This window comes from Megalobrama amblycephala, linkage group LG21 (assembly GCF_018812025.1).
Source record: "Megalobrama amblycephala isolate DHTTF-2021 linkage group LG21, ASM1881202v1, whole genome shotgun sequence".
Lineage (NCBI taxonomy): Eukaryota > Metazoa > Chordata > Actinopteri > Cypriniformes > Xenocyprididae > Megalobrama > Megalobrama amblycephala.
Window position 1 is genome coordinate 23,049,264 of NC_063064.1, and position 15,343 is coordinate 23,064,606.

The 15,343-nt window shown below is 37.1% G+C and overlaps 1 protein-coding gene across 3 annotated transcripts in view; it reads left to right on the forward strand.

The window, feature by feature from the left end:
* LOC125256206 (NACHT, LRR and PYD domains-containing protein 3-like) overlaps positions 1-15,343 on the forward strand; it is a 128,698-nt gene that overhangs the window by 17,162 nt on the left and 96,193 nt on the right. For all 3 annotated transcript variants that reach the window (XM_048171968.1, XM_048171969.1, XM_048171970.1), the window contains exon 3: positions 6,694-6,833. In XM_048171968.1, the coding sequence (XP_048027925.1) occupies positions 6,775-6,833 (59 nt within the window). In that variant the 5' untranslated portion in view covers positions 6,694-6,774. The remainder of the gene's footprint in view (positions 1-6,693; positions 6,834-15,343) is intronic.

A 15,343-nucleotide genomic window follows, 5' to 3' on the forward strand; every position in this document is an offset into this window, starting at 1 on the left:
AGGCACATTTTAAATAACCGGCTGTCTCGAGCCAGGATGGTAGTTGAGTGTGCCTTTGGCATTCTTTCCTCAATATGGAGAGTGCTTCACACAAGACTAAATGTGAAGCCAGAAAATGCAGATTCTGTGGTAATGGCAACATGCATCTTGCATAATTACCTCATGACCCCATCCCAGAACCAAAGATGGCTAGATGAGGCTGAAGAGAGAGGCAGCGTGCTACCACCGGTCAGAAACATAGGCGGAAACAGGGGAAGTAGAGAAGCGTACGACGTGTGTGAAAGGTTTTGCAGATCATTTGTTTAGGGAAATGGTTTAGGGAAATATACAGTGGCAACATACAGGGTGTTTTAAAGAAAGAAAATAAAACCCTTGTAAAAAAAAGAAAGTTAATTAGTACTGGTTTGAGTTATGTTACAATGAATATTATTTATACAATGAATACAATGAATCCTTTGTTTGTTTTTTTTGTTTTTTTATGATTGTATTGTAAATAAAATTTTCCTTAATCACTTGTTCATGTTTCATTGTATAACATAAAAAGACTGAACTGGACATGTGCAATTGATTAAATGCAAAGTATAAGTTTTATAATTTAATAAGTATAAGATTTTTGAGGTGATGTAAACTACAGTAGTAATGTTAATATAGACACATGAAGAACATTTTTTCGACTTCAATCTGTCCATCTGACTTCAATTTTGTACAATTTGTCAATTAATATTAGCACATGTCATCGAGAGAAAAAGCATCCACAATTTATGATGTTTGGCACAAAAAAGACGCACAATCACTATGCTACTGATAGATCTTTGTTATTAATTAATACATTGTTATACATATTTTAATAACACAGTGAATGTTGATGTGTTTTCATGTAACGGCAGAATTTTTTTAGCAAACTTCCCTCAAACAAAACAGATTTGCATATAGAAAAATATAAAACTGATGACTTACCATCTGCAGAAATAGCTGAAGCAATTTCTCCCCATGCTTTTTCCTTCAAAGATATGTCCTTGTAGTATTTTATTTGTAGTAGGGGGGGGGGTCATAATGCACTTTGCTTCTCGACCTCCACGATCAGCCTTGTGTCATCCATTGCTGTGCAGGAAACTTTGTGTTTACGTCATCTGCCGCGTGCACGTTTACATGACAGCAAACTCGTGTTTGATTTGGTTAGTGCAAGATATGCCTGTCTATATATACCATTTTTAATAATAATCCCAGTCTCACGTGAGAACTCCGGTCTTGCACGCGTGATATTGCGTTGTTTCCTTGTCACATCTCGCGTGTATTTGGTTGTGAAACGTAGTTTGCGTGCCAGACAGATTCTTCCTATTGTAAAGTCATGCAGTGTGAAACCTTCTGTCGCCGATCCATCGTGCAGTTTGAACACAGCAGCGACTGAATGCTGGCCAAGATAGTCATGCAGTGTGAAAAGAACAGTGACCCGACTACTTTGAAAATCATGCAGTCTGAACTCGGCTTTACGCAAAGCTCCTGCTCAACGCTTACGCGCTGCTCTTGCTGCCTGTGTGAATGCATCCGCTGGTTAACATGCACGCCGAAAAAAAAAATACGCGCTGCTTACGCTTGCAGTTTGAAACAGGCGTTATTCCTCGTCTGGTATCGTTTAAAGCTCTTTGAAGCTGCACTGAAACTGTAATTTTGACCTTCAACCGTTTCGGCTCTAGTGAAGTCCACTATAAGGAGAAAAATCCTGGAATGTTTTCATCAAAAACCTTAATTTCTTTTCGACTGAAGAAAGAAAGACATGAACATCTTGGAGGACATGGGGGTGAATAAATTATCAGAAAAATTTTATTTGAAAGTGGACTAATCCTTTAAACTATGCCAGAGCGCATACACACCTCACACACCGGATACTCAAGGCAGTCGGACACAGTGGTGCATTAGAGGTAAAAAATGATTTAAACACGGTTCGGTTTCTCGCACAAACTGATCGCTTCGTGTCTTAGGAGATCCATGTGTTGTCACGAGCCGCAGGGTTTAATTTGGATTTGTCTGTGCATGTTTTTTTGACTCTTATAGATGGAGTTCCCATTGACATGCATTATAAGACTGACAGACTGCAACGGTTGGAGTTAAAAATCATCATTTGTGTTTTACTGAAGAAACAAAGCCACCTAGGCTGCATTTACACTGCCAGTCTTAATGCACAGATTCAATGTTTTGACCATCCGATTTTTTTTTTTTTTTTTTTGGTTTGTGTGTTTACATTCACTTTAGATGCGACTGGTATCCGATATCTGTGTTAACATTACTTCCTGGCCCAAAATGATTGTCACTGATAGGTGATAGGCACTGCACATGGTAGACCCTCAGGTTTTGAATGGCCGTGCTATTAAAATTAATTATATATTTCATGTTGAGTGGCCATGATTACCTGCCAGAATGGATAAGTTAACAGCTGTCAGTGTCATGGATGTATTGCAGCACAAAATCTGAATGAATGGATATAGACCGGAAAATAAAGGTAATTTGCGTTTGATATTTTATCTACAGTTATTAGTTTTAGAAATCCATTTTTTTTTTTTTTTTATGAATTCGAGCGAGGGAGAGAGAGAGAGAGAGAGAGAGTACAGTGAAGCTTTTGGCTTATAAGAAAAACAACAACATGGCGGTCTCTTTTAAATTAACCGGGCAAAGGTTGAAATTCAGCTGCTGCTGTGTGTGTGTGTGCGCGCGCAATTTCTCTCTAGAAAAATAAAGTTAGACATATAAAGTTCCCACCTCAATAATAAAGCTGCAAATTTTTAGTGCGAGTGCATACACATCTGCTTCATAATACAACATTAAAGTGTCGCCCTCACCTTGTGGTGGCGTGGAATTCCAATGGGAATTGGACACGTGTGTTTAGACGTAGGTTGCATGTCCAGAGATCAGATATGTATCGGATTTAAAACCACATTTGGAAGTGGCTCAGATCAGATGCGGAAAAAACAGATCTGTGTGGATTTTTGTGTTTACACGTGTGCAACTAATTCCAATCTGTGACAGATGTGAGCAAAAGATCGGATTTTTTGTGCCAGTGTAAACACAGCCCTGCATCTTGGATGCTCTGGGGGTAAGCAGATAAACATCAAATTTTCATTTTTGGGTGAACTATCCCTTTAGTCATCAATAAATGTGTCATTTGAAAGCTTAGAGTCTGAACTTTACAATAAATGTAGCTAATTTGATTAACTCCAAAGTACTGCTGCGTTATTTGCTGAATAATAATTAAAAAATAATAATTTTTTTTTTGTACTGTGTACTCCAATGTGTCAAAAGCATCATACAGCTCAGATAATCGTGTGTTAGATGTTATTTGAAAGGTCTCATGGAGTAGAATACAACATTGTTTTGGGCTTTGACTAAACTTGAGCAAGTTTTTGTACATGAAGCCCTGCAAGACCCATATGTAAATAACAAGCTGATGTGGCATTTATGTCACGTTTTGGCTCGTAACATCATGAAACATGCTTTGGTTGTGGAAAATTGGACATCATTATTTACAGCAGATTCCCACGATTAAAAGTCCAATCTCAGCATAATCCAATTTACACACAAAACCCCACAGATGCTAACTAAACTAAAATGTATTTAGCTTATAACTTCATGAAACATACATAGATTGTAGAAAATGGCACATCATTACTTACAGTGGATGCTTCCAATTGAAATTAGTTCAAGATCAACAAAATGCCATGTGCTGGTCATGAGTTACTCCACATAAAAGAACGATTTTAAAAATGCCCATCAGGGGGCGCCAATGGATAAACAAAAAGGCTACCTTGGTTCCAGATACTATAACTTTTGATTTCTTTATGCGATCACCACAAAATTTGATCAAGATACAGCGCACATTTAGAGGATCATCACCAAAAAAGAATTGAATCTTCTACCTTATTTCCTCTCTGAGTTATTGCATGTCAAATATGAAATGTATGTAAAATTTCTCTTGAGCAAACTTTTATTTTCAGCAGTTTCTCAGCATGAGAATGTCCAAATTAATTTTTTATTTATTTATTTTTTATTTAAAAATGTAAAGTTTTCTTTCAAACAATACCAACCTTTTGACTCTCCTTGCTAGAGATTTGGATTTATGATTTATTTTTGTGCATGTCACTCAGAAAACAAAAACAAAAAATGCCTACCTTTGTTCCAAATGCTGTAACTTTTGATTTCTTTATGCGATCACCACAAAATTTGATCAAGATACAGCTCACATATAGAGGAACATCACAAAAAAGATCCCACTACCTTATTTCCTTCATGAGTTATTCCATTTTAAATTAGAAAGATATGTAAATTTTCCCTTTTTTTCCACATTTTTTGCTGTTTATTTGCAGTTTCTCAGCATGAAAATGTCCAAATGTAATTTTTTTTTTATTAAAAAATGTAAAGTTTCCTTTCAAACGATACTAACCTTTTGACTCTCCTTGCTAGTTTTGGAGTTATGAGTCTTGACTTTTTTGTGTCACTCTTTACAAACTTTAAAAATACCCTCGGGGCTTAAGGGGATATACAGAAAGTGAGCAAAGATCGGTGCCATTATAATCACTGAAGTTGTCAATCACAACGCAATGTACACAAAGCTGCAAAAACTCCCCGTTATAATCATGAAGTTGTGCAGTGAATGTCTATTGACATCATGTTTATACTTCGTTGCTTATAATGATAGGATTTGCGAGCAGAACTTTTTTGTACGGTGTTGAGCAGATTCTGACTAAAACATCTGATTGGTTCATTTTTTTTTTTGTTGTTGTTGTTGTTGTAGAGACCATGCAGGGCTCTACAGTGTGACCATATCAGTCGCATTTGCGACTAAAAATAACTGCGTGTGACTGTGAAAAAATATTTAGGCACACATTTGCGAGTGACTCAATCAATTCCGATCTATTCTCGGAATAAAAAGCACAACTCCCAAAATGCATCTACACTAAACAGATATGTTTCATACTGTAGTCGGCTGCTTTTCATACATTCATTCAAAGACTTTGCTTCAGTCAGCAGAGCAAGTGCAAAAGGCGTGCGTGAAGGACTACACTTCAAAGATTGTATAAAGGTGAAACGGGTATAATGCACTTACCAGACCATCTCATGCTGCAGATGTTTCAGCCAAATTAACTGGAAATACTACATTTGGATTTTCATAAGCAAGGTTGGAAATTAACAGGGGCTTGGGGCAAAAATGCCTCAAAATTAATTTAAAAAACAAAACAAAAAAAAACACACACAATTATGAATGCCCGTGCGCATACTTTCACTTTTGAAGTAGTGGCAATTGCTTGAATGGTGGGTGGGTTCGTTATTATTATTCTTAATAAAAAAAAAACCCCACAACAACAGAACACTACAGTGACAAACTCGCTTAAATATGCGCATTTATATTTCACTTTGCAATCAAATCTTCATCCATCATCTTGTCACTCAGAAAAGTGAGGCGAAATGGGTGAAGTGAGGTGAAATTTGACTCTTGCTGCTGATCTGTGCTGCGACTCTCATTAGCCTCACTGAATTGTACAGTTCCGTTTTAACTGTAGCGTCTATTCTCTAACTGAACTAAATGATTATTATTATTACTATAAAAAAAATCAAAACGATGTTGGGGGCGGTGCCGCGGTCATGGTTGGCAAACGATATAACCGGTGCTGCCGCTGAACACCAGTAACACCGTCTATCGCAGCTGTTTCTCAGAGTATTTGCATGATTCCAAATGTGGTACTTACTGATCTTATTGAAGTCCAATAAACAAGCTGATATTAAGTCACTTAACATTTTAGCTACGATACTGTGTTTTAGCTCCATTTCGTGAAAATGGTTTCAAACAAAGCCACACCAGAACTGTTGCGCATCTCCAAGCATCAGTGATTTTGAATGAATCTGTGTTTTTTTTTAACGAATCTGCGTTTTGAACGACTGAATGAATGACTCGCACATTAAGATTTATCGCCACCTACTGGCGGTTTTATTTTCATAATTCATTTCATAATTCTCACTTCACAAGTGCTCCTAAAGAAAAATGTTAGCATAGAGCCCTGCCATGAGAGAATTAAGTCGTGATCATTAGAAAGCAAGAAAAAAAAATGCTTTGCCTCTCAGAGCTTCTATAATATTAATGTTAAATTAGAACATTTTTACATGTCCACTTCAATGGACACCACAATAAAGCAACATAAACATCTTCATGTTCCATACTAATGAATTAGAGTTAGAGAGTAATGTGAACTAGTGTTGAAAATGTTTAAAAGAACATCCACTGTGGCTGTTTCTCACCAAAACCAATGAAAAATTGAATGACAGTTTGTGGTCACTTTGAAGGCATAAATAAAACCGTATTAATAACATTAATATTTAACTAGGGCTGCACAATATATAACATGATACGAAAATAACATTGAACTTGAACGCGATTGTCGCTTAAACTTGCCCTCTGGCTTTCAGACGGAGAAGCATTTACTACTGGTCACAGAGCCATAAAGCTCTGACAAGCTGCGCGTTAAATAATCGCAGCCTTTGCCATATCGCGTGCGATTTTATCGCAATAAATCATGCAGCCCTATATTTAACATAGTTGTAGCATATTTTATTTTTTTATTGTTTAACTCAACATTTGTCATTTTTCATCATCATATATCCCTCTGAAGTATCCTGATATTAATCTCAGAGAATCATTGTCATGTCCAGGTCATGCTGAGCATCTGATGGTCTTCAGTGACACAGAGAAACCAGAGCTGAGCTGTTTTCAGTGTCAGTTTATCTGCAGTAATGTCAGAGGAGCGAGGAAAGGACTCTCTCTCTAAGATGAGTCTCTCAGAGAAGCAGAGGTAAGACTGCGTCTGTTTTCACACAATCATTTTAAACACTATGGGTTTCAGGTTTGTCCTGTAAAAAGAGCCTGATCAACAAGGAGTGTTTTCTCTCACCATTGACGTGTCTAATGCTGTGCAAAACAATTCAGAACTTCCTATGAATGTTTTAGATTGTGGCAGGATAAAAATGTCTTTAAACTGGTTTTATATTTACAAACCCGATTCCAAAAAAGGTGGGACACTGTACAAATTGTGAATAAAAAAGGAATGCAATAATTTACAAATCTCATAAACTTATATTTTATTCACAATAGAATATAGATAACATATCAAATGTTGAAAGTGAGACATTTTGAAATGTCATGCCAAATATTGGCTCATTTTGGATTTCATGAGAGCTACACATTCCAAAAAAGTTGGGACAGGTAGCAATAAGAGGCCGGAAAAGTTAAATGTACATATAAGGTACAGCTAGAGGACTAATTTGCAACTTATTATGTCAATTGGCAATATGATTGGGTATAAAAAGAGCCTCTCAGAGTGGCAGTGTCTCTCAGAAGTCAAGATGGGCAGAGGATCACCAATTCCCCCAATGCTGCAGTGAAAAATAGTGGAACAATATCAGAAAGGAGTTTCTCAGAGAAAAATTGCAAAGAGTTTGAAGTTATCATCATCTACAGTGCATAATATCATCCAAAGATTCAGAGAATCTGGAACAATCTCTGTGCGTAAGGGTCAAGGCCGGAAAACCATAATGGATGCCCGTGATCTTCGGGCCCTTAGACGGCACTGCATCACATACAGGAATGCTACTGTAATGGAAATCACAACATGGGCTCAGGAATACTTCCAGAAAACATTGTCGGTGAACACAATCCACCGTGCCATTCGCCGTTGCCGGCTAAAACTCTATAGGTCAAAAAAGAAGCCATATCTAAACATGATCCAGAAGCGCAGACGTTTTCTCTGGGCCAAGGCTCATTTAAAATGGACTGTGGCAAAGTGGAAAACTGTTCTGTGGTCAGACGAATCAAAATTTGAAGTTATTTTTGGAAAACTGGGACGCCATGTCATCCGGACTAAAGAGGACAAGGACAACCCAAGTTGTTATCAGTGCTCAGTTCAGAAGCCTGCATCTCTGATGGTATGGGGTTGCATGAGTGCGTGTGGCATGGGCAGCTTACACATCTGGAAAGGCACCAGCAATGCTGAAAGGTATATCCAAGTTCTAGACATCATATGCTCCCATCCAGACGTCGTCTCTTTCAGGGAAGACCTTGCATTTTCCAACATGACAATGCCAGACCACATACTGCATCAATTACAACATCATGGCTGCGTAGAAGAAGGATCCGGGTACTGAAATGGCCAGCCTGCAGTCCAGATCTTTCACCCATTGAAAACATTTTGTGCATCATAAAGAGGAAGATGCGACAAAGAAGACCTAAGACAGTTGAGCAACTAGAAGCCTGTATTAGACAAGAATGGGACAACATTCCTATTCCTAAACTTGAGCAACTTGTCTCCTCAGTCCCCAGACGTTTGCAGACTGTTATAAAAAGAAGAGGGGATGCCACACAGTGGTAAACATGGCCTTGTCCCAACTTTTTTGAGATGTGTTGATGCCATGAAATTTAAAATCAACTTATTTTTTCCCTTAAAATGATACATTTTCTCAGTTTAAACATTTGATATGTCATCTATGTTGTATTCTGAATAAAATATTGAAATTTGAAACTTCCATATCATTGCATTCTGTTTTTATTCACAATTTGTACAGTGTCCCAACTTTTTTGGAATCGGGTTTGTAATTTACAGGAATTTTTATCATAGTTAAATGTTTAATGTACCATATATTTCTGTACAAACTCTGATTAAAGTGTATTGCATTATAGTTTAAAGGTGCTCGTTTAGTGGATAGTGAATGTAAATAATGTGGAAACTTTAATTAGAACTAGTCAAATATACCTGTCAAACAGGGCTTTATAGACAATGTCACAGTTAATAACTAACTAACGTACAGAAGCTTCTACATGACTGTAGATGTTTTGGGACTGTGAACAAATTTTAACATCACACTTGATGGCCACTGGGAATTACTAAATATGAACAGTGAAAAACAACTAGCTAGAAACCAAAAATGGCCAGGGGCAAAATCATGTTTGGAGTGGTGGGGGATAGTACTTTTTTTGGACCAAGATTTGGGCTGCATCCAAAACAGCCTACTTCTCTACTATATAGTAGGGGGGAAGCAGTAGGCGAATGAATAAGTATGTCCGAATCCTTAGTATTCATAAAAGAGTAGGTGAGAATTACCTGGATGATGTCTAATTCTCGCGAGATTCGGATGTGCGTCTACTTAAAGTGTGTCCGAATATGCCTACTTACCTACTAATATAGTAAGAGAAAACAGTATGTGAAACGAGTAGTATGTCCGAAAACCTTAGTAATCATAAATGAGTGGTCAAGAAGTTCCCGGATGGCCTACTGCTTCCACCCAGATTCTGAAGTGTGCATCCGATGGACACTCTTCTATCCCAGGAGGCCATGGGAGAGGATACGTCATAATCGAACACGGAGCAGAAAAGTGGCGCGGATGCTTTCAAATGTGAGTTGAAAACCAAAAATACGGTTCCTTGTGTTAAAATTGCATTTGTTGAACTACTGTAGAGTAAACTGTTGAAGTGTTGAAGGTGTAAAGATGCTAGGTAGTATAGTATAGTTGTGATTTTGCTGTAAAAACACGTTTTATTATGTACAGCTAACAGGGGAGCTTCAAGAACCACACGTTCGTCTCCAAAGTGGATTTACATGAATTCTTAACCATATACATCATAAAGTCACTTACTAAATGTTTATTTAACATCTGACAGGAAAATATTCGAAGAAGGGAAAAAGAAACCAGCTAACTGGTTTCTTTTAATTGGGTGAACTAACCCTTTATGACCCCAAATAGAAATTGTATGAAATGTATGTATGCATTTATATTATAGTAGTACCTTGAAAAAGTAAACTTTAAGAAATAAGCAGCTTTATTGAGTGTTTGTACCCGAGACACTAACAAAAAAGGATTTACAAAAATCACATTTACATTTGTTTACAGTTATGTTTTTGGCAGATGATGTTATCCAAAGTCACATACAGTGCTCTTAATACAGGGATGATTCTGCTGACCAGTTCAGTGGTTTAGCCCACTACACCACAAAAGTAATGAAACTACAACAGAAATTATCATGTAATTGATGAAAAATATTAAATGAAATATGGCAAGAAACAGAATGCTGACATGAATTGTAAAACATTTTAATCATGCTGATGGAGAGCACACAAATGTTCGGAGCAGACACAGCGGCAGCCAGATTGTCCCGCATATCTTCTCCCACTCTTGCTTCAAGGTTGTGGGGTTCAGGGGTCTGTAAGGGTGGAACTCCTACAGGGGTTCAGGCTGTAAGGTTTGCCGAGCGGACTAAAGAAACTTTATCAGTAAGGTGTTAGAAAACTGTACATTTCTTGTACAGAGAGAGAGAGAGAGGGCCAGAGAGAGGGTCAGAGAGTGCCCAAGAAAAGCCAAGAATCCAAGAAAGAAGAGCATAAAAAAGAGACCAGAGCAACAGTTACAATCTTCTTTTATCCCTTCCTTGACCATGTGACTAAAACCCAAATGTGAGACATTCAAACTGACCAATCAGAAGATTAAAACTTCCCCCCACTGTACTAAAGGTGTGACCATTTGTTGACCCCCAATGTACACACATCTTGTAAATATCTTTAGATATTTTCAATTCTTACAGTCCCTCCTTGGCACCGTTGGCCACATTCTTGGAGTCCAAAGGTGGCACCGTCCATGAAGACATGCTTTCTGTTGTGTGTAGATATCAACTTCAGACTTCTTGTCCAGACTTGTTGCAATAGCAGTTGGTCAGTCTTCTGTCTTTGTTCTCCTTTCAGTCCTGCATGAGAAGGTCCATCAAATTGTGTTGCACTGTTCATAGATAGGCAAATCATCCATCAAACACTTCACACCTCCACAAGAATCAGGCACTGATGATGGTAGAACTCAATTGTCCCTCCTTTGAGACAAGACACAGGATTTGAACTTTGGCAGCAGGGATCCTGTGATTTAAAGAACATATAGCACAACAAACAGCAAAAGCATACATATGGCATTTGTCATTGGTCAGAGGTTTGATGTGGTCAGATTAAATTTTTCTCTGGCAGTAAGCCCTTAAATCGATGTACTTGATAAAGTGGTCAAGGTGAGAATAAAAGAAGATCTTACAATCTCTTACATTGTTTCTGGAAACATTGAAATAAATTGCATAATAACAAAACAACAAATGTTGGTTTATGAAGAATATTAGCAAAAAATTCAGTGTAACCAAATACAGAGATTCAAGTGAATATATGTCCAAAAACATTGTTACAATTCAAATGGACAAAATACAAAGAAACAAATCAAATAAGCTTCAGAATTGTTTCAAATGCATTAATGATAATACATATTTTGTGCTTAAGTAAGAATGAGAAATACTAACATACATTTTGATATTTAATTTGGTGAGACAAATAACTGTGATAAAATAAGTGATTTATTAAATCCAAAGGAAAAAACAACAACAACTGGATGAAGTTCACAGTTATAGTGCAGTCTAGACTTAAAGACTTAAAAAATACTGTATGCATACATTTTGTGAGGCGTATGTAGATGTAGATTTGACTGTGTGTGAAGATCAAATCTATGTGGCTGCATTTAGCTGTGGCTATGTGTAAATTCAATCATGCTCCAAACAAAGGTGAGGGAGTTTTACAAGTGTGATGCAAATTTGGTCCTGTTGTAACAGGGAGCCAGCTTGAAAATGTGTGTATGAGATGTGATCTGGCTCAAAATCCTTTTAACACCAATGTTTTTGTTAAAGAGCATGATAAAGTGCAAAGTTCAGAGTCACTGAATCCTGTTGTGAGGAAAGCGTTTTCACGGTTAATGCAATTGTGAATCATATTGTAGCCACATGGCAATTCTGTGCTCCTGTACATGGTTTTACTCTAGCTATATGGAAAATAGCTGAGTTTTCCATTTAGGAGGCAAATAAATTCAACATAGTTACACATGCAACTAGAATTGCTACACAATTCCAGTACTACACTTATTATTCCAATTAACACAAGATACATGGCCTAAAATGCATAGCATCTACAAACTTTAACCTAAGCGTTTAATCCAACACTTGCAGTAAAGCAATCATGTGTTTTAAAGAATAAACTCAGCTAGTCTGTGTGTACATATAGTATCACAAACAACTTTAATGTGTGTTCTATGCACACAATGTGTTTAGCACAATCACAGATTTGGAAATACAAACAGGATCATTGCTATTGGGCTGCTAATCCACTAGCAAGTGAAGTTAATAGTTGAAGGCCTTGCATGAACAATGCAGTTAACTCAGTTAGAGTTTTACCTGCAAATGAGCACTGATCTTTGCTCATAGAATGTGGTTGCCTATCTTTCTGAAAATAAGGTGGAGGTCTACTCCTACCCAGTGACCAGCATTTTTCCTCTGTATGGCCTATTTTCTGACAGGAACTGCAAAGCCTGTTCTTTTTGCCACTGGGTTGTTTGCTGTGTTCTCCTGGAGTTTGAGGATTTCCATGACTCTCTAATGCTTGAACACCATGTGTTCTGGTACATGACTCTGCACTATTCCGGTGCTGCATCACCTTAAGAACTGAAATAGGCACACTTTCTTGAGCAGTGGCCTCTGAACAAAACATTCCAGATTCATTAGAACAATTCACCTCATCTAAGAAGTGAACCTGCTTTTTAGCCCCATCGCTGTTAAGCATTTTGGGAGACTTTTGAGCATTTAGCTTAGCCTTGAGATCTGCAATGGTCTCTTTGTGTTTTTTACACTTTTCAGTCAGAACTAACTGTTCAGCTAGTAACTTATCTAGCTGTGACTGAAGATCCTGAATCTTTGCCTCACACTTTTGTACCTCTGCATTTTTAGAATGCACTTCTTCACATTTAACATCTATACTTGAAAATAGATGCGTGGTCACATCACGCAGCCGCATATGGAGTCAAAATAATGCCACATAGATACACAAAAAAATAAAGTTTTGCAAACGAAAATTAAAGTATTGAGGAAAATAAATGTGCTTTTTGCAAACAAAAATAAAGAATTGCAAAAGAAAATAAAGTATTGGGAGAAAAAAAATGAAGTTTCACAAACAAAAATAAAGAATTGCAAAACATAAATGAAACAGCGCGAAAAGCAATGATTTTGCAATACATATTTTCCATGGTCATATCTATTAATTTATTTGCAACGCTGCTTTTATTTTGCGTGTCAGTCTAGTTTGAGCTTGCAATGCCGTTTTCCCTTTGCGCTTCATTTTTCTGCATGTCTCGCTTTGTGGCACTGTTTTGACGTGGGGGTGGAGTCAAGGGACAGGGGCGTGTACAAGATGCCTCCCTGGAAGTGACGTCATCGGCCCGAGACGCAGCTCACTGATCCAGGTACTGTCATGATGAGTAGAGGCTTGCGAGTGGATCGCTTCTTTTTATTCAATAGCATTAAAACATGCAAGTTTTCGTTTTATTAACAAATGTATATGTGTATTAGCAGTGTTTGCTCAAGTTAAAGAAGTTGTTACCATGAACATCTGGCGTTTATTTCTCTCGATGTGTACACTTTTATAGCATTAAAATGTGTATTGTTTCATTTGGTTAACTGCATGTGTATTAGCAGTGTTTGTTTAAAATCTCTTAACCTGTGGGAGGACGCCAGCGCACAGAAGCATTCTTTGTTTACATTAGTTCAGAGTTACTGTTAGTTTCATTCATACGTTTAGCCTATATGAATGAATGAATAAATGAATGATGCATTTATATAGCGCTTTATTGTGTATTGTTGTACACCCAGAGTGCTTTACAATCATGTGGGGGTGTCTCTCCTCAACCACCACAGGTGTGGAGCATCCACTTGGATGCAATATATTATATATAATGATAAAAATAATAATATCCTAATATGCACATATATTACATAAGATACGATCAACGGACTGTGGGATGGATAAAAAATATTTTATCAATCTCTGATAATCTCAGGTTGCTATGGTCACGCAAGTTTGTTTATGCATTAAACTCGTGGCAAAACTAAACCAAAAAGACTCGAGCTTCTTCTTTTTTTTTTTTTTTTTAACAATGACAGTCATTTATTAATTTATGCCAGGAGTTATGTAAATGAAAAACAAAGTCAAGATCGATATGAAACTTGAGTCGTAGACCTCTTTAATAATGTAAGTTATAGTTTATGAAGTGAATGGATTATATGCATGGTTAGGGGAGAGTGGGGTTGGTTGGCACACTTTTCACTCTCTGTCATATTTCTCAGTCATGCTATATGTGAAAATAGTCTAACCTGTATCAACTGAAAGGTTATGATCTCAACTAATCAACAGATATATTTAATGTTCTCGAATGATTCCCATTTCCTTTAAAATTCATCATTAATTCATGTTGTGCACTTGTGCCTACCAGCCCCCAGTATGGATTGCACATGCAATGGGGTTGGTTGGCACAGATGCTATAGTTACAAAGAATGAGGTGACAAATGTAAAAAACTTGAAAACCCCATCCACACCTCTTTACTGACATGATGTTAGCCACATTGCATAGCTCATCAGAAACTTGTAAATTTCCTGTCAAAATATAGATGATTCCTATCTCTATAAACTGAAATCCTTACATTTTATATATCTCTATCTATCACAGTTCTACAATATATTTAGTGGGGAGAACTTTTTTTTTTGTTTTGAGACTCTAAAATAGAAAAGTTGTCTCACCTCAATAGTTAGTGACAATTGAATGATTTCAGTAAATGGGTGTGGTCTGGTCAAGAGGGCAGTCATTTTAATGTTAGATTTTTGTGGCAGCGCCCTCTAGTGTACTGGGATTTAACTGTGTGCCAACCAACCCTTGACCCAACCAGCCCCGCTCTCCCCTACTTCCTGGTTGTTGTTAAGTCAGCTTCGGGCATTTCTGGTGAACTGTTAGCTGATCATTCTGTAGTCGCTGTACATAGACTCAAAACCATCAATGGTTGACTTTTTAATGTTGTATTCATATTTTAATGCAGTTATCACATTTACCTAATTTGCCAATAAACCAATTTTTTATTGATTGCAATAAAGACGAAGCTATTGGGACCGTTTAAAAACGCTGTCTGTAATTAGACACACATGCATTGTTTCCCCAGCACTTCAAATGTTATTTTTAATGTGATGACCACAAACATTATTTGTTCATCCTTCTGAGATGGTCCCCATTGTAAAAACGGACGTTTAAAAATGTAGGAAATTCAACATTTGATCGAAAACACTTATTTAAAAATAAAAAAAGACAATAATTACCACTTTAACCAGCAGGTGGCGGCAAAGTAGCATTTATTTGCGCATATATCAGCCATTTCCTCTTATCGTTTTTCACTTCTTTTTGACTAAATATTAAACATAAAATTACT